This window comes from Verticillium nonalfalfae (assembly GCF_003724135.2).
Source record: "Verticillium nonalfalfae strain VnAa140/NRRL 66861 chromosome Unknown scaffold_249, whole genome shotgun sequence".
Lineage (NCBI taxonomy): Eukaryota > Fungi > Ascomycota > Sordariomycetes > Glomerellales > Plectosphaerellaceae > Verticillium > Verticillium nonalfalfae.
In genome coordinates, this window is record NW_021167474.1 from 320 (window position 1) to 18,969 (window position 18,650).

Below are 18,650 nucleotides of genomic sequence, written 5' to 3' on the forward strand. Positions count from 1 at the left end.
CTCTCTCATTTCTTTCTCTCTCATTTCTTTCTCTCTCATTTCTTTCTCTCTCATTTCTTTCTCTCTCATTGTAGAGAAGAACAAGTACCAGTAAAGAGAAAACACGCACCTTTGGCAGCCCTCCCGCCTCCATCATGGCGATGCGACCAACCCTCTTCACGCGGGACCTCTCAGGCCTCTCCCAGAGCTCCGATCCCAACTCGCCCAACGTTGGCTCCCCCGCCGAGCAGCGCGACGATGCCAAGCGCAACTTCCTCAAGGCCATGCGGCCCCTCCCTACGCAGCACTACTGGCATGTGTACTTTGACAAGTGCGCTCCCCTGTCCTCTTTCCTTGAAGCTCCTCCCGTGCCAGGAGTAGTAAGCCGAGCTGACACGCCCGCCAGACAGTCCAAGGACCAGCAGACGGCCGACGGCGAGGAGTACAAGTCGCAGCTCGAGCAGCTCGGCACGCAGATCGAGTCGGTGCAGGACTTTTGGAAGTACAACAACAACACGCCCGTCGACCAGATCCGCACGCGCGAGTCCATCTACCTCTTCAAGCAGGGGTTCAAGCCCGTGTGGGAGGACCGCCGCAACATCAGCGGCGGCTCGTGGACCTTCCGCGTGCCCAAGGCCATCGGCCCCGACGTCTGGACGCGCGTCCAGCTGCTGGCCATCGGCGAGGAGCTGCAGGACGTGCTCGACGACGGCGACCAGCTCTGCGGCGTCGGCCTCTCCGTCCGCTTCAACTCGCACCTCATCTCCGTCTGGCACCGCGACGCCTCCAAGAAGAAGTCGGTCGACGCCATCCTGCAGTGCGTCCTCGAGCAGCTGCCCGCCGAGCTGCGGCCCAAGCCCGACAACTCGTTTTACAAGCGCCACCAGGACCACCAGGGCTTCAAGGCGCCGCCCGAGCTGCAGGCCGTGCTCGACTCGCAGAAGCGCGCCGAGGAGAAGGCCGTGGCGGCGGCCGACAAGGAGGGCGCGACGGCTGCGGTGTGAGAGAGCCCGGTTTGTCTGTGGGGGACGTGGTCCTGAGGACGGCCACGAGGCAGAAGGAGAAAGAGAGACAAGAATTCGCGGCGGGACAATCATCTAGTATGCATTTTTGTGGGCGTTTCTGGGCATTTGACACGTACATAACCGGGTTTCGGAGAGGCTTCGCGCCACGCACAGCTTGCAGAGCAGGAGCCCGCGCAGGGACGGGCGAACATATATATATACACTAGTGGTGGGGGGTCCACACAGCGAGATGCCGATATTGAGGCGTATATGCGTGTCTGACATTATGATGATTGTGCTCTTCGCCCTGTGAAGAATGATTCTGATGTGTGTCATGTTGCCCCAGGCGTGTGAGCCTGACCCTGTTTCCTATTCATTCCCAACCTATTCATTCCCAACCTAATCATTCCCAACCCCAACGCCGTGCTTTAAAAAAAAATGGACATGACACCATCAAAAGAACGAATACCTCAGCGTCGAGCTGCCCTCACTTCCAAGCGCCGGCCCTGCGCATGACCTCCTCAAACTCGACGCGTCCGACGCCGACCTGGACGCCAGCGCCGGCATTCGCCTCGAGGACCATGTCGCGGAGCACGGCGTCGTCGACGTCCTCCTTGAGCACGGCGGCGACCCTCTTGAGGTCCCCTAGGGTGATGACGCCCTCGCCGCGGCCGCCGGAGAACAGGCGAAAGGCCTCGTCGACCTCGGCGGCGCGGGCGCCGTCGTCGTCGGCGCGCGCGTGCAGCTTGAGGGCGGCGACGGCGAGAAACTCGTCGTAGGCGGCGGCGCCCTCGCCGTCGGGGTCGAGGATGGAGACGAGGTCGGCGTGCTCGGCGCGCGACGACGGCGCCGCGCCCAGGGCCGCGAGGGCGGCGCGCAGGTCCCGCGTCGGCAGCTGGCCGCGCGGGTGGGCGCTCGTCGGCGCCGTCGCGAACAGCGAGAAGGCCTCGGCGATCTCGTGCTCCTGGCGCGCCGAGAGGTTGTGCTGCTTGGCGAGGGCCGAGGGGCGGGCGCGCGCCGTGGGGGGTGGTTTCGTCTTGGGGGCTCCTCGTTTGGCGGGCTGTTTTGTGTTTTTGCCTTGCTTTAGTTCTTTTGCTTCTTGTTCTCTCTTTTTTTTTTTCTCCCCCTCCCCCCTCGGGGAATCATGGGGCTGGGTGAAGAGGACGTACCATTGTGTGTCAGGCTGAGGCCGTAGCGATATTCGTCTGACGCTGGTCGTTGTCGCGGGGGTGGAGGATGCAGCTGGGTAGATAGATGGATGCTGCTGGGATCACGTAGCGTAGAGAGAGGAGCTCTGACGCGTTAATGGGTGGAGGGGCCGATACCGTGTGAGTGCACAGTTCCAGTGGTCTATTGACACGGACCAGCCCAGGTAGAAATTTGCTGCTGACGGGTCCCTTCAGAGACTTCCTTCTTCACCAACCTCATCATCGATCATCTGGAAACAAGCCCCTCGAGATCTGGACCTTCGGCCGCCCCATGACTTGGAATCATGCAGACACCATTCACACAGCCATCGTCTGCTCAAAGTTGGGCCCGGCTGGCTGGTGTCCTGCACGGCAGGCTGTGCCCATCATGAGCGGCGCGTTTCCAGAGGACAAGACGAGAGACTACGCTTCTACAATTAATGCTAGAGCTTGCCGCCTCCAATTATCTAGAGCGAGCAAGTGTGGACAATGAAGCAATATGGAAAAACCGCCGCGTGTCGTACGCGGCGCGCGGTCCGTGGGCGCCTCTTGTCTGCTCGGTCCTCATGACCGAGTGGCAGGTGTCCGGGGGAACATTCTACACACCGTCAAAACTGATGTCTGGTGTTGCATCACGGATCCGAGATGGTTCGGCAGCATCTCCGTGGCCATCCTTTGACAGCCATCCTCTACTGGTCATCGCGAGACGAGTGGTCATTCTCATCCATGTGCCACTACGTATGCTGCTCCCACCACCGCCGCTTCCCTGTTGCTTCGTTGCTTCGCTGTTCTGTACACCACCAACGCCGCCCATCACACCCCATTCAAATCTTCGATGCCGGTTCCCTGTGCAGCCGCTCGTCAGCTGCGTCGCGAGAGTCGGGCCAAGCGAAACCTACCGAGCCCACTCACTTGAAGTTGTTCTTCATCTCGCGCAGCTTGGCCATGACAGCCACCGGCTCGCTCTCACCCGTTGCCTTGTGAATCGCGGGGTCCTGTCGTCCATCATGGTCAGCACCGTCTCGCCTTGCCCGTGACGTGGAAACCACCCCCAAGGACCTACCTCGACGCGCATAAAGACATTGTGTTGCTGCGATCACCACTCCCGTCAGCCTGGATCGGGCCACGCCATGGGCACCGCCAGCGGTCCGCCTCACCTTCTCGTCGCCAATCGTAAACTTGCCCTGCGTCTCCTTGTTCGCCTCGGCAAACGCTTCCAGTTTGCGCACTGCCTCGCTTGGCAGCACCGAGATGCAGAACTTGACGTTGGCCTTGGTGTACTCGTGTCCGGGCTGTTCACAGCAGTCAGTTTGGGGGCCGTCGCTCAATGCCCGGGGGAGAAGAAAAAAAAAGAAAGTGAGAGCGAGAGAGAGAGAAAATCCCACTCACGTAGACAACCGTGTCGTCAGGCAGCGAGGCGAGCGTCTCGTTCAGCGCCTTGTGCATCTCCGTCGCATTGCCCTCGAAGAAGCGTCCGCAGCCTGAGCAGAAAGAGAAGAAAAAAACGTCAGCACGGATACGGGCGTTCCCGTCGGAATCCCGAGTAACGACAGACGTACCGCCGTGGAAGAGCGTGTCACCGGTAAAGACGGCCTTGTCGTCGCCGTCCTGCAGGAACCAGCAGATGCTGTCCTGGGTGTGGCACGGCGTGTGCAGGGCCTTGACGACGATGCTGCCGAGCTGGAAGGAGGTGCCGTGGGCGGGCGTCTTGGTGACGCCCTCGCACTGGACGCCGCCGATGATGGGGAGCTTGGCGAGGTCGAGATCTTCGAGCTGGAAATGGAGTGAGCTTCATTCCCCACTGCCAAAAGGGGGGGGGGTTCGACTCGGAGGGCGTACCAGCTTCTTGTTGCCGCCGGCGTGGTCCCAGTGGCTGAGGCTCGTCAGTGATGGGTTGATGTCGAACGACGTCGGGAGAAACGAACTGGTGCGTGTTGACAATCGCCGTCAGGTCAATGTCCTTCGACTCGATGGCCTTCTTGAGCACAGGCGCGACTCTGCGAACGGTCAGGATCAGGAACTGGGGGGGGGGCGGGGGCGCGAAGTCGTCTCGGGATCGATAGGGCCTCACTCCTCGGGGTTTGCGGGGTCGATGATGAAGGCCTCCTTGGTCTTGTCGTCCTTGACCAGGTAGGCGTAGTTGTTGCTACTGCCCACCCCTGGTAACATGACTTAGCTCGGCCGATGAGCTCGTCGGTGCGAACGGGGCTGACGTACACATGGGAATAGACTGGATATGCATTGCGCTGGTGAGTGTACGCTGTGCCGTGTCAGCAAGCCGACGACGGGATGGGATGGGATGGGATGGCGAGGCACTCGTGGGCGAGCGGCACTCACAGGGCGGATGATGCTCGGCGTCTGCTTCAGGGTCCTTCGGGCTGCAAAACCAAACATGAACGGCAACTGGGGCGGTGGGATCGAGTGAGGGGTTGTTGTCGGAAGCGCGGTGTCGGCGACGATGGCTTGTGGCTGCTCGCTACGGCTTCGCGGTTCGTGGTTCGAGCTGATGATGACATAGCAGGGAAGCTTGACTGGCGCCCGAGCTGTGCCGCCCCACGTCCAACGCTCATGGCGTTCCCCACATTGTCAAACGTCACCTCGTGTCATTGTTCCCTCAGGGCTGGATGCTGTTGATGGGGGTGTTGTATTATGTTTGTTGCATGGCTATTCATACTAAAAAAGAAGGGGGAAAAAGAGACATCGGTTGAACACTGGTGTCAATGATTTATCTGGTCATGTAGAGCGAGCTCTCTTGTACCGACGTTGAGATGATTGGAAGCAATCCATGCTGTGTCATACGACAACGTACCTGCTGAACCCATAGTCTGCTAGTATCGTCAAGAAAAGTATCTCGGGATCCTGCCCCTTCAAGGATGCAGTAGTATACACACCAGAGTCCTCCACATTGAACATCCACAGGCAAGCAAGATGGCCAGCCGAACCCATCTACTTCGTTTCTCCTTCTCGGAAGCAGGCATCTGTCTTTCTGCGACCATGACCCGACTGGCCAGTCCTGAGGATGGGCCTCGCAGAGGAATCCTGAGGCTGAACTTCATCGCCTTGGTGATGATCTGTGGGAAGATGGCGGGCGAGAACTCCATACCATGAACATCTGGAATCACGTGCGAGACAAAAAGCAGAGAGTGAGCGCCTCACTACTTGCCTCTTCCTTGGCGAAGTCACTAGAGCTCGTCGCCACGCACCTGATATCATAACAGCAACAGAGGTGAAGCTGGGCGCCCAAGGATTCTGTCCGGATATTCATGGCGTATTCGAGTCATGTCCAGTGGGTGCGTGATCAAGGGGATCTGCCAGACACGTACAACAGTATCCAATGCTCAAGTGCCTTCTCTCGGAAAATGATGTCGTCATACAGGCCATGTTGGGGCCATCAAGGCCATCCAGTGTTCGAGAGCTCACTCAAGTCCAAATTCCAACTCAAGGCCCTTCAATTATCGGGCAGACTTCGTGACCGCTACAGATCGCGACTTCGCTACCGTGAGGCCAAGGCAACTACGACGCCGGATCTGTCCTGAAACCACTCGAGCGAGAACCCGAGACAAGTCACATGGAGAGCACTTCTCTCAATGTAATTATTCAAGGGCCCACTCACTTGTCATGATTTCTCACTTGCCGTGATACCTCCCTTGCCATGATACCTCACTTGCCATGATACCTCGCAGAACATTCATCTGGGCGGTCGTGTCTGCATATCTGAGCCCAGTGAGCCACAGGTAGATGAGTGATGCCACAAACGAAGCAGATGGAAGCATGAACCGATCCTGTGTGCATGATTCCCCGTCCAAAGAGTAGGAGCGGGAATACATATTCCCACTCTGATATTTCCTCAAATGCGGGCTCGGTGTTTACACCAAATCCCTCAAGAACGATTAGTGAAATGCTGGACTCTCAGAGGTTCAGGAGGAAATCACAAAGGATAAGATCGTGGGAGAGAGAAACGAGAAAAACACGCTTGAATTCGTCTAAAGTGGTATCATATAAAAACGCATCACGAGCAGGCACGCGCTCAAACGACACCTATAGGTTTTGGTTTCCAGGTGCCCTCGTACGTCGACCACCCCGTGCTGCCGCTTGGCTCGCCATCGCCCGAGCTCTGCTCCACGTCCATGGCAGTCTCACATGACGGCTCTTCCTCGCCCCCCGGCGCGCCCTCGAGAACCTCGCTCGACATCTTCAGCGCCCCCAGCATCAGCTTGTTCGACCCCGGCTCGTCCATGATCCCCTCGAGCACCTCGAGCACCTTCTCCTGCCCAAACCGCCTCACAATGGCCGTCCTTGCCGCGACGTCGCCACCGCCGGCCCCCAGATACGCGACCACGGCACCGGCGCAGTCTCCCGCCGCCGCCGCCGCTGCCTCTTCCTCCGCCGAGGGCGCCCCGTCTCCGAGCGCCCGCCAGTAATACTCCCAGATCCAGCCGAGCGCCCGCCGTGCGGCGGCCCGCAGCTTGGCCAGCGACGGCAGCTGCTCGTGCGTCGCCTGGTGGCGGAGCTCGACAAAGGTCGCCGGCAGGCCGATCGTCTTGGCGACGCTGTACATGCTCAGCTTGCGCTGCTTGTCCTGGTGCCCGTCCAGCAGGCCCGTGACGAATCTGGCACACGGCGTGAGTAAGAATTGTCACACCTCCTCCCACTGGAGGCAGAGAAGTCATGTGGCCCAAGGGGAAGAGAGAAAGAGAGGAAGAGGCGGGATACGCACCGGCTGAAGGCTGCTGCGTAGGCGGCCCTCGCGGCATAGGTGCCGGCGCTGCTGCCGCCCCCCTCGGCGTCGCTGAGGATGGCGGCGACGAGGAGGGCCGTCGACTCGACGAGGTGCGGGCAGCCGCCGCGCTGCATCCAGAGGGAGACGCGCGCGACGGCGTCGTGCTGGCCTGCGTGGCCGGGCTTGAGCTGGGCCTGGGCCTGGGCTGCCGCGTCGGGGTAGAACTGACGGCGGACGGCGAGGAGTTCGGCTCGATCGCGCCAGGGCGTGAGGATGTACTGGACCATGCTTGGGTTTGCTTCCGCGGGCCTGGTGTGTCTGGTTCTGAGGATTTGGGGTGTCTGACGGGACAGGCGTGATGGTGGATTTGTGAGATGGGACTACCGGTCAGATTTGTAGGTGCTCATAGCAAGCAAGTGATTCAAGCAAGCTGCCTGTATTTTGTCAAAGATTGTCCTGTTCTACCGCTGCTTCTTCAACTCTTGTACAGCTGCCCAGACCTGATGTCAGATACAGATGCCATGTCAAAGACTGATGACAGTGTCTGATACAGTGTATATACACCATATACACAGTGTAACCCAGAGCCCTCGAGGAGACGTAATGAGAAGGAGGGCATGAGGGCAGATACCTGCGGCGGGGGTCATAGCTGAGTCAGCCAATACCCCCCTTGGCTCAGGTGCGTCCCTCCTCCCTCCTCCTCCCTCCTCCTCCCTCCTCCTCTCCTCCTGACTTACTGTGTACAAATTGCAGCAAATTTTCGCCCAAGCTCATGATGAGAACTTCACCCCCTCCCCCCCACACCCCCCCCTCATCTGGAAGGACCCCTCTCAATCCAGGAGGAGTCAGACACCCCACCCCCCCTGTCCTACGCCCCCTCCACCCTACCTTAAGGTAGACAGAGAACTGAGAGGGAGGGTAAAAAAGAAAGAGAAGAAAGAGTACGAGCAGGAGCAAGGATGGCACTGACCCACACCAACTCGACAGGGCTGCCGTCGAGAACGGCGGGGCGGGGGCTATCCTTGGGACCGACAGCCCAATCACCGCGTCCCTGACAGCCAAGCTCACTACACAGACCCATAACCACCACATGTGCGACAGGGGCCACGGCAAGGGTGCCATCTCGCGGCTCTGCCTCGCTTGACTGCTTAGCGTCCGGTATCCCAGTTCTGCCTTCCCTGTCACCGAACCCCGCCCCCCTCCTTCGCTTCCCTCCCCCGGCTCGTGGGGCCTTCGTCTGCAAAGACACAGACACCTCGGCCTGGTCGTCGTCGTCGTCATCATCAGCATCCTCCTCTGGTCACTTGGGGGAGGGAGAGGGAAATAAAATCACATCACGGACCGGGTGATACGCAGCAGCGATAGCCATGTCAGTGTGATCATCACGAAGGAGATCCAGTTTTGTGCGTGTATGTGCATCGTTTCTATTCTCTCACCAACGCACTCCCAGTGCTGGTGCCGTTGCGTCCCCTTTCTCTGTTGGCCCCGCCTACCCGTTCGAAGGACCATGACTGTCCCTTGGGGTATTTCATCTTTCCGGTTCCTTAAGCGCCTCGCTATACATGAAAGAAAAAGGCAAAAACACAGAAGACTTCCATCGCTTGAAGCCCCAAAAAATAACTCCCGAAAAATTCCGAAAGGACAAAAAATATAGTACACATCATGTACATCTACTCATCATCGTCGTCCTTGGCCGTCTCGTCGGTGGCCTCTCCCTCGCCATCTTCGTCCTCGTCATCGCTCTCGGGCGGCTGCCAGGACTCTTCCAACTTGAGACCCTTGCCTGTGCCTTCTTGACCGCGATACGGGGCGCCGAGCAGGGACGACATGGCCGACCGTGAGTGGCTGAGTTGAGGATCGTCCTCGTACTTGTCTGGCGCATCGTAGAGGCCCATGCCCACCAGGATCTCGCCCTCCTCTTCCGCCTCGTTCAGCGGCTCGTAGGGAATGGCGTCCTCCGACGACACAACGGGCTGTTGCTGCTGTGCCTGGGGGAGATTCTCAGGCGTCGGCGGCGAGGTGCTGTTGAACCCGTGCGCGGCGAACGAGTTCCACTGCGACGTCGTGTTCGAGCTGGCATAGTCACACGTCGGCATCACAGGGAACGGCTCGACAAAGGTGCTCGGCACATGGGCCGATACATAACTTGGCGTGGGTTGAGGTGCGACACCCCAGCCTTCTACGGGCAGACAAGGGGCCGCGTCGAAGCTGTTGTACGGCAGAGCGAGGGGCGAAAATGCAGAATTGGGAGACGTGCTGCACGAGTAGGCCGGGACTGGCGAGTAGTGAGACTGCATGCCAGATGCAAGCTCGTAGTCGTTGTAGGTAGGGAACGGGTACTGGGCGAGATGCTGTTGTGCTGGCGCCGACATCTGGCCGTGATAGTAGGATGAGGGGTGCCAGCTGAGGGGGCGGCTGGGTCGAGTTTGAGAACTTGGCATCTCCTGCGTGAGGGGCCAAACATTCTGGTCCACAACCTGCTGCCTTCGCCTTGCTGCCAGAGAACCGTCGCCCATCAGTGTCCTCCGCCTGGCCGCCATGGTTGATCTCGGGCTGCTGTTGGCACTGGTAGGCTTGACAACTCGCATGGCGGTGCTCATGGCACTTCCCGCTCGTTGCTGACAGGTCGAGCCCCTAGAAAGCCGTCGGGAGGCCTGTGAAATGGCCATCTGTCGAGATATATCGTCTAGAAAGGCGTCTGAAGGGTGCTGCTGGTACATGGCCGCGGACGGGCCGGCTTGGGCGACGCCCAAGTATGAGGACATCATCATGAAAGGGTCGATTATGATATGAAGGGGGCTGAGCGTTGATGGTTAAATGCTTGCGTTGCTGGCTAGGTGTGAATTCAAAGTGATGAAGAGTGGTCGAGGATGGAGGATATGGGTTGGGTCGTTGTTATACGTCGAGTCGGAAGTTGGGTGTATGTGGGTGGGATATTGTACCACGGGCTGCTCCAGTTGCTGGGTGCCAAGGGAGCGGATATTGCTGGGAAGGGGGGGGAGAAAAGATTGGTCTGATGGAGAATAAAACAAATCTTTGCCTAGCTCCAGGAAGGACAACATTTCAGCAAGTGGACCGACAGGAAAGACAGGTGTAATAAAGAGGAAGGGCCAGACATGGTAGCTGGGCATGTGTGATGGGCGTCGGCCATAGTGCGGGTTGCATGGGTGATGGGTTGCCGTCTAGAGTAGCATATCAACGAGGATGTGTCTGTGGACGGGCACGTACCGCCGCCGCCGCCGCACAGCACAAGGCGACCAGGGGGGGTGGGCGTCGCAGTCCACGTAGGGTACGTACCGCTTCACGGTGTCTGACTTGACTTTTTGATGGCTACGTTGTAAGGGTGGGCGGCGTCATACGGCCGGGGGCAGGGGTGCCATCGTCACCGGGTGAAGGCTTCAGTCGGTAGGCCCGCCACGATGACCACTCTCATCGGGTAGGCTTGGCTCTCGACGTGCCGCCGGGGCATGGGACGGACTGGTGATAGCGCTGGGTCGGTGGGTTGCCAGCTCTCCATCTCTCTCTCTCTCTCTGTGTCCCTGAGTGCGCTGGCTGGCTGAGGGGTGGGTAACCCGCTCACTCGCCAACAATGACACTACGTGATGTACGAATCGTGGCTGCGGTGCGGGTACGGGCGACTGGGTGCATGTGCCGCTTGGGAATCGCCCACCGGTCGCAGAGCCATTTTCCCACGACGGCTCGGACGGGGTTGCAAGGCTATCGCCAGGTAGCGTCGTACCCGCTCCTCCTAAAGATGGGTGGATGATCAAGGGTTGAGGAAATGTGGGAAGGAAAAAGAACATGGATGGAATGTCTCGTGTGGAAAAGAACCCGCTCGGCCCAGGCGCTCACACCCTGCAGCAACATCAAGAGTCTGGAGACAGGTGGGGAGCATCAGGTGCGGTACTCTGCTGAAAGTACAGGTCAGCCAATCCCTGTTGGGTTGTGCAACTGCGACGTGACGGTAAGGGGGACGCGTTGGACAAAGTCAAGGGAGCCCCCCATTCTTTGCGTATGCAACGGAGGGCGTAAACCTATCGCATTGAATCGAGGGTCGATCAGCGCCGACGAATCGCCTGTCACCCTGTGCCTGTCGACTGGGGGCACCCCTCTCAGACTGCCAGCGGGAGGAGATCGAGGAGGGGTGCACGAAGAAGACGCTTAGACCACTAAAACCCTGGATATGGAGCCAACGTGCTTGGAACGACGGGGACGGGCGGTGGGCAAGGGGATGTGCGTCTTCGCCCTGAGAACCAATTTACGGTTTCTGCCAAAGTGCCTGATGGGGTGCCACCAAACAGCCAGTACTGCTGAGTGGATGGATGGGTGGACACTGTAGGTGAAGACCCAAGATGGCTGCCAATCTCATCTGGCGCGTAGCCTGCTCCGAGACAGTTCTACCTGGTAAGGAGTGACGATTTCATCAGACTGGCCCGAGGCATGGCCTTTTGCCCGTGTTTGAATCCCTTCCCCTCTCACACCCGAAATGCTCCAGTGCACCATCGATCTGCACATGCTATCAAGTAGGCACACAGTACTGTCCAGCTCATCAGTCCGTTTACATCTGTTCTGGCTTGAATATCTTGCCCAATAAAAAGTCCCGCGTGTGCGTCTTCGGAGACAGAGAAAGACGAGAGCTTGTCCGCATAGGATGGAGCTGCAGGACGAGAGGCCTCGTTGATGAGGAATCAGGCCGAAGGAGTGTTCCTGTAAAGCCTGTGACCGCTCTGCCCCCTCCCTCCAGGTCCAGGGATGGATGGTATGAAAGGAAAGGGGCCGCAAAACAGGCCGCCGGCTTCTGAGTAGGGGACAAGGGTATGATCAGGGCGTCGAACGGCGTCTCGAAGGGGGGTTGAGAAACTACAGATCGCGGACCTGCCTGCGACTCTGTGGATGTCTGATGCTTTGTCACAAGAATAGCTCGGCCAGAGGCAAGGGTTGCAGGGCGGAGGGCCCCTGTCATGCCCCAAGCTGTCGGCATGCGCCATGCCACGCCGTGACATGCTCGGGCCAAGATGAACAAGATTCGTTGGACACATCTTCTCCGGGATCCAACCATTGCTCGATGCGGAGCAAAGAAACGGAACGCGAGTTGTTTGCGGGAATGCCGGGGGGCTGGTTTGACGGTGGGGTGGGCGCGCGAAAGGGGTCGCTGCATCACGGACCCATAGCGAGGTCCAGTGAACTCAGGACTTCTGACCAAGCGAGAAGGCGACCAGACGTCTGTTGAAGTGCCATATGCACGGCAAGGGGTCGAACTAGCCGGGCAAGTGATTTCCAAAGGCCAGCAACGGCCGGTGCAAGGTAGCGTGGGAGAAGGGTGAACAGCCTGGCCCGGGGGGTGGGGGGGCAACTTGGCCCAACTGGGCACGGTGCAATGCGGTGCGGTACGGAGACGGATGCGGGTGTGTGGGCGCTGAATCACTTTAGCTTAGCAGAGTACTTGTATTCTGTACCTACAAGGTGCTTGATTTCGTGTGTGGTTTGCTGGCTACGCAGTGAGTGGGATCAGCATGTGTCTGCCAAGCGACCTACCAATCCAGGATTCGACACCAGGGAGTAGTAGTACTGGGTACATTGCACAGATCCTAGACCTTGCTCGGGCACAGCGACCCGCGAATGGCAAGATGCACCACCTGTGAGTGTGAATGCAATACCAAGTATGAAGGGCGGCACAAGGTCTGGGACCCACAACCCACAGCCCACCACAGTTCACGGGTGTGATCTGGCCGTGATCTGGTCTCGAATCCCGTCTGGGTTGCGGCCTCCACTCGTTCCCCTTGGTCCTGGCCACCGTGCCGGGCGCCACAGCACGTCGCAGGCAGCGCAAGCTGAATCAAAAGGACGAAGGATGGAATGCCATCATGCCGTGCCGTCGCCGCGGGCATGTCTCGTGATCCGTGTGTGGTGTCCTGGCGCCAATCCGGTCCGGTCTAGCCCAGTCAAATGTTTGGTTGCCTTGATCCCATTCATCCTTCATCGAGGTAAGAAGGGGATGGGCAAGCCAAGGAGAATCATGACAAGCCATCTCGCTACTAGTGGAGAGGAGGCAGAGAAAAGCGTGTGTCTAACGCGCTTCGAGTCGTGTCGTGCAGTGTCAGGGGAGAATCCTCGGGCCTCGAGCTACTGTATCTGATAGCGCGGTGCGATTGTTTGCGTATCCTTGTAAGAGCCGGGGGAGGCGAGCTTTTGTCCCAAGTGTCTCGGGGAACTTGGGCAGCTTGGATCAGCCCGTCCAGTGAAGAGAAGGAAAAACAGACGGGGGTCTGACCAGGCACTTACATGGTAGGTACTTGCCTCTGCACCGCTGCTTGTGATGAAGGGCCGGAAGAGCAGCTTGTCAGGGTGGAGGAATGTGGCCTCCCCGGGAGCCTCCGAGATGGGTTCGCGTCTCGTGCCATCGAGTACTTGGTCATTGAGCGCTTCTTTCCTTGCCCTGCGCACCACACAACCATGCGTTCGCCGACCAAAGTCACGAATGCGCAAGCGAAGGTGACGGAGGGGCTGCTGCGGGCGGCACTGCTGTGATGGCTACTTCCGCGTTTGAGATTCGGGGTGGGGAAACATGTCCGGCGAGGGCGAGGGCGAGGGCGAGGGCGACAGCGATGGGGACAACGGCGCCGCCAGCAAGCCCTTGGCTGGCCCCCAAGGCAGCAGCAGGGGCCACTTCCTGCACACGGTACAGTAACAATGGGCGGTGCTTCAGTGCGGGTATGCAGACCCTGGTTGCTTGTGGCCACTTCGTCAGGAGAGAGAAAGATAGGAGAGTACATGGTAGAGGGCGTATGGTAGGACCACCAGGGGGCCAGGCCTTCCTTCATTCACAGCCAACCATGGCTCGTCACGACTGGAGAATCCACCTTCCCAGTCTGCCTGGCAAGCGCTGGTCACTCATCCTTCCTACCTGTACGTGGTCCCTCGCCCCCACTCGTCCATTCGTTCTTGCCTCGCCCGTCGTCTGAGGCTGACAGGTGCACACGCTTGTGCTGGCGCTGGCCGCTCGCACCTGCCCAGGCTGCCCTCTGCAGGGCGTCGGCACCATCGTCACCGTCACCCATGGCACCTCCGTGAGTCGAATGGTAGCGGGTAAAGCTTGGATGCATCCACCAGCGCCAGCAAGTCTTGGATGGAGTTGCCTTCCCTGCGCGATCGCCCACACACCACGCCGACCAAGCCACCCTCAACCACTATTGATTCATCATCATTTCTTACACTAGGAGGCAGGTGTGCATGCAATCGGGTAGGTTGGTCGGCAGGCAGTAGCGAAGAACAACTGGGGAACTGATGTACCGTGGTGGTACCTGCTGGTTGACACTGACACACCCAGCACTTGGCTGCCTGCTCTCCGGCTGCCTGCTCTCTGGCTGCCTGCTCTCTGGCTGCCCTGCTCTCTCTCGCCAAATTTATCCGGACACACGCTTCACAGACTTTGCCAGGCCACTGTCAGGGAGAGCCTGCGTTCGATATCCATCCCAATTCATACTCCCTAGACGTGTTCCTACAGCGCCCAATAACCACCCCCCCCCTCTCGCCGAGCGGCATCGTCCCCCGGTGGAAACAAGACATGCCTGCAGCCGACTTTTCGTCTCATCCCGAGCGCCGTCGATACCTGCAGCATGCGGCCTGCCGTCAAGTCACCTGGCACCTTGTCTCTTCGTTCTTGCGACGAAGCCTCGGGCCTTGTCCTTCAGTTGGCGAAACCACGATGACTGGCGCTTACCTACTGTGTGAGCTACATGTTACAGCCTGCAGCACTTGTTCCCAATGCACCATGTTGGGTTTGGACCACCACCACCCTTCTTTCCTAGGTCCAGAATCAGACGCAGCACACACAGGCGTCACATCGCTTCGGCGCGAGAACAACTTCCAGGTGTCTCGAGCCTCCAGCCTCCTGCCTCCAGCCTTGAATCTATTCGAACCTGGTTTCACCTAAACCCCACAACCTCACAAGTCATGCAACGCCCAAATGGAAGCGAGGGCAACACGCTTGTCTCTCGTGCTACCAGCGAGGTTGACACGCCTGTTCGTCATATCGCTCGATTCCGTAGGGCAGCCACGCCGTCTCAACAGCAACAAGAAATGCCGCTACATCTCTGAGTGACACTTGTCAGGAAAGTCTTGAGCGGAGCCGGGCACAGATCCTGGCGCAAAAGAAAACCTCATCCTGTGTGCTGATCAACAACCCAAAGTGTGAGCTGACAACAGCCGTCGCTGTGTCCACCCAAATGCCGGCCCGATGAGGCGGTGTATTGTCGTCGCCTGGCTGCACTCCCGAAAACGAATGACCAAGCTTTAGCGCCCGGCGGTCTAAGGGGTGAGGCCGAGCAATTCGCAGATCCACTCTTTGCGCAGAATCAGCAGGTCATTCGCATCATGCCTCGCTCGTCCAGCCTGCTCCACAATGGACTGCCAACCTTGTGCAGCATCAATAGATCGCCAAAACGGCAACGTCACGCCTAGTCTGGAAGCTGCTTGGTTGACCGTTCCAGGCCTGTTCCGCCTATGCTCTCACTGTTTAGCTGAGCAAGCGGTGCGATTTCCCTCGGACATGCATCAGACCATGGTCGTCTTGAATCATGTTACCTCGAGCACTGATTGCCCTGCTTTGACGGCATTATGTTGCGCACGTCACTATCCTTGGTCAAAGTGACTCTTCACCATACAAGTCGCCAAGTCCCCTTCAAAGGGGCCAGCAATCGAGAACCAAGATCCCCAGCTATAGGTGTTGAGAGCTCCTTACAGTCGGCTTCCTGATTACAAGGGTGTGGGACATTAACCTGGACCCCCAGGGACCTTTCCCACGGGACGCGCGGGCGACTCCAACAAAAGTGAAACCACTCATCTTTCGGTGGAACAGGTTCGTTGTGGCCTAGTGAAGCCTAGCCTATCCACAACAGCAGCAGTAATCCCCCCCTCCCCAAGCCCTTCAGCACAGCGCATTATGCACCACGAAAAACGCGATACGTTTGCAGATGCGGCGGAGGCTAGCGCCCTCTCAGGCCATCTCATTCCCTGGATCCGGCCATCCCTTGCCGTCCCGTTACCGATATGGTCATTCCATATCCCCACCTACGCCACCACCCAGTCGGGTGTATACATGGTAAGTCTAACGCACGGTCTAGAGCGGCACAAAACTCGGCCGCCACCGTGACCACGGGCTACAACGCCTTGCGCGGTTCACGATGGCCGACCATTGCTCTTGGTATGGCAATTCGCCCGTTGGACCCCCAGGGGCGACGATCCCGGTCTCAAACGCATTCTCCCCCCATAACCTAGCAACTATGTGGTGCCGAGCTGAGGATTCGAGACGGCTGACCGGGTCTCTTCGTTCTGATGACAACGCAGCGGCCCAAATAGCAGACGAGACTTGAGACACATTTTCGCCTCAACGACCGATTGACAAAAGGCCATCCACTATAGACCAGTCGTCGCTCGTACAAACATGTCTAGTTGAGGCCTGAAAGGATCGCCAAGTGGTATGGTAGCGAGCGGTTCCGAGGGGCGGACGAAAATTTGTGACAAGTGCCTCCACCATCAACAATAGTGGGAGACAGGTGTAAAGCGCTGAGCATTACAGGCCCAGCGGTGTGGCGGGCTTGCTCCTCTGCCGACGGTCCTGTTTTCCCTCCCGAGGACGTGCCATCGTCGATGCCAGGCAGAAGCATGATTCATCCGTTCACACACAAATCAACTTGAACACTGATCTGCTACTGAGTTAGTGACGTTTTATTGTCATGTTCCGGATGTCGGAGCATGTGGGCCACACCCAAGGGTGGCCTGCGAGCCATCGACTCGTCGTCAAAGCACGGCCGGGGAGGGGAGGAACATGACAAACCTTGCTTGGCTGATGTTCTATCCCACATTAGGGGGGGTACGTGCCTAGGGCCGACACAACCTTGACTTTCACGACGGTTGGTGGGGATGTGACTGGCTATGGAGCCACTTGGGCCCAATATGTTTTCGCATCGCCTCATATGCCACCGTCAGCTCGATCTAGGGGCTCCGGTGGCTTTGTTTTCCCACGCTGATGGCTCGGCACCTGGTAACCAATCCACGTACAGTCCGGCTCATCCACAACTCCCGGTCAAGAAAAGGGCCCGATAGTGGACAAGTCCAAACCTGCGTGTCACGATGGAAGACAGGACGACTGTGCGACATGACTTTCTCTTCTCGAGAATTTCCTTGGGCTATGCTGCGATTTATGAGTTCAAGGGCCATTACCACCAACACGGCCGGGTTTGCATTATTGAGAAAACAAGCGTAGGGGTGAATTTCAGCTTCTGACGACGTCCAACGGATTCGGGCTGAAGGATGATCTACATAACGTCTCGCACGGTCTGGGTTTTGGCCGATCATTGTGCATAGGCCGCCTCTGAGGCTGTCGCAGATGGCGAAGGCCCGATGCGCGAGGGCGGCAGAAGCGGTCTCAAGAATGACGCTCATGGGACCGACTCGTCCAGAAGCCGAGCCACCAGCGACAGCCTTTGGCCTGGTTACACTTCCACTACGGCCAACTCTGAGCATGCCACTTCGACACTTGCACTAACTGTAGGCGTGCACCACCAGACGCGTGCCTTGAGTGCCAAGCATGCTACCATACGATGTACAAGACTGGAAACGAGCCAGGGTGTGTCCTGATGGGAGGACACTCGGAGATGATCATGCGCATGGGCGGCCCCAAGCAGCCAAGTGGAGAGCAACCAGTGAGCGGGTTGGCCTCATTAAGGCGCCCCGAACAGGGGCCAGGGAGAGGATACACATCGTTTTGTGCTTGGCCCTGGAGACCCGCTGTCTGACTTGGAGGCCCAGCGAAGCAGCTCGTGACAGACAGACACCAACCCAAACTCCTCCCGGCAAAAGTGTCCGGCCAGCGCATCCACGACGCAACGCAACCGATGCCATGGGTCACACATGTACCATGTATGCACCTGTAAGGTCCATCGGCCAAGGGGCTGGCCTGGCCCGATGGAGTAGGGAGTCGAGATGTGCAGCTGTGGTTTCCTGAGCCATAACAGGGTCTTTTCGTCCGCTATACGCTTTACAGTACCTGGCTGGGCAGGGAAGACACGACCCAAGGTCACCCTGATCCATGCTGATATCGGGCTTTTTTCTGCCCTTCCCCTCCCCTCCCCATCGCTATAGACTGTGGCATTCTTTTTCCTTCCGGTACGCTTTTAACAAATGGGCGGCAACATAATGACAAAAAACAGGAGAGACCATCCCCATCGTGCAGTGACGACCTGGGCCGCTTCTATCTGACTCGCGAGAAGAGCGGCCTTGCCTGGCTACAACAAAGCTCGGAATTAAACGAGACACAGGCAGCGCGTTCGACCAAGCGGCCCTGGCCTCCAATAGCTTACTAGCTTGGAAATAGCCAGCGCAGCATTTGTCTGACGCCGGCCACTTGCTACCTGACTTGCCTGGGATCGTATGGACTACTGGATACCATTTACGTCCTCGACTTGAACCGTCTGCTCCGGTCCATGCATCATACTTCCCTCATGGCCTTATCCTAGGTGAACCTCCGATCATAGCCCAAACCAGCAAGCCCTTTCCGCTTGGCAAAGGGGTCTCATCAGTCTGGAATGATCTTCACGGTGCCCTTGTAACTCTCTACGCAGCCAACACCACAACCAGGGCAAAGCTGGGCCGCTGGCCAGTCCGCAGGCTTCGTTTGACGCCACCCCCCGTCGCCCATCTCATCTCATCCCTTTGAACCCGAAATTGATCTCAGTACAAGCAAGCGCCCCACAAGCCGTA

General features: G+C 58.4%; 6 protein-coding genes across 6 annotated transcripts; 2 read left to right on the plus strand and 4 right to left on the minus strand.

Annotated features, from left to right (window-relative positions):
• Positions 1 to 134: 134 nt before the first annotated feature.
• On the plus strand, positions 135 to 983 carry D7B24_004420 (uncharacterized protein; the record flags this gene model as incomplete). Its single annotated transcript, XM_028638591.1, has 2 exons — positions 135 to 310; positions 386 to 983. The coding sequence occupies 2 exons, from the start codon at positions 135 to 137 to the stop codon at positions 981 to 983; spliced, it is 774 nt and encodes a 257-aa protein (XP_028490231.1).
• A 487-nt stretch (positions 984 to 1,470) lies between these two features.
• Positions 1,471 to 2,155, minus strand: D7B24_004421 (uncharacterized protein; the record flags this gene model as incomplete). The annotated part of the gene is made up of 2 exons (XM_028638592.1): positions 1,471 to 2,043; positions 2,153 to 2,155. 2 exons carry the CDS (start codon positions 2,153 to 2,155, stop codon positions 1,471 to 1,473), a joined length of 576 nt encoding a protein of 191 aa, XP_028490232.1.
• Positions 2,156 to 2,994: 839 nt separating this feature from the next.
• Positions 2,995 to 4,564, minus strand: GLO2 (Cytoplasmic glyoxalase II; the record flags this gene model as incomplete). Its single annotated transcript, XM_028638593.1, has 11 exons — positions 2,995 to 3,016; positions 3,083 to 3,165; positions 3,234 to 3,260; positions 3,328 to 3,462; positions 3,560 to 3,651; positions 3,730 to 3,943; positions 4,010 to 4,043; positions 4,096 to 4,167; positions 4,242 to 4,329; positions 4,388 to 4,430; positions 4,508 to 4,564. 11 exons carry the CDS (start codon positions 4,562 to 4,564, stop codon positions 2,995 to 2,997), a joined length of 867 nt encoding a protein of 288 aa, XP_028490233.1.
• Positions 4,565 to 6,197: 1,633 nt separating this feature from the next.
• Positions 6,198 to 7,177, minus strand: LAS1 (rRNA-processing protein las1; the record flags this gene model as incomplete). Its single annotated transcript, XM_028638594.1, has 2 exons — positions 6,198 to 6,780; positions 6,888 to 7,177. 2 exons carry the CDS (start codon positions 7,175 to 7,177, stop codon positions 6,198 to 6,200), a joined length of 873 nt encoding a protein of 290 aa, XP_028490234.1.
• Positions 7,178 to 8,560: 1,383 nt separating this feature from the next.
• D7B24_004424 (uncharacterized protein) lies at positions 8,561 to 9,658 on the minus strand (the record flags this gene model as incomplete). The annotated part of the gene is made up of 1 exon (XM_028638595.1): positions 8,561 to 9,658. One exon carries the CDS (start codon positions 9,656 to 9,658, stop codon positions 8,561 to 8,563), a length of 1,098 nt encoding a protein of 365 aa, XP_028490235.1.
• Positions 9,659 to 13,455: 3,797 nt separating this feature from the next.
• On the plus strand, positions 13,456 to 16,092 carry D7B24_004425 (uncharacterized protein; the record flags this gene model as incomplete). The annotated part of the gene is made up of 2 exons (XM_028638596.1): positions 13,456 to 13,574; positions 16,013 to 16,092. Coding segments are annotated over 2 exons (199 nt in total), but the record flags the coding sequence as incomplete, so codon positions are not given.
• Positions 16,093 to 18,650: the final 2,558 nt, after the last annotated feature.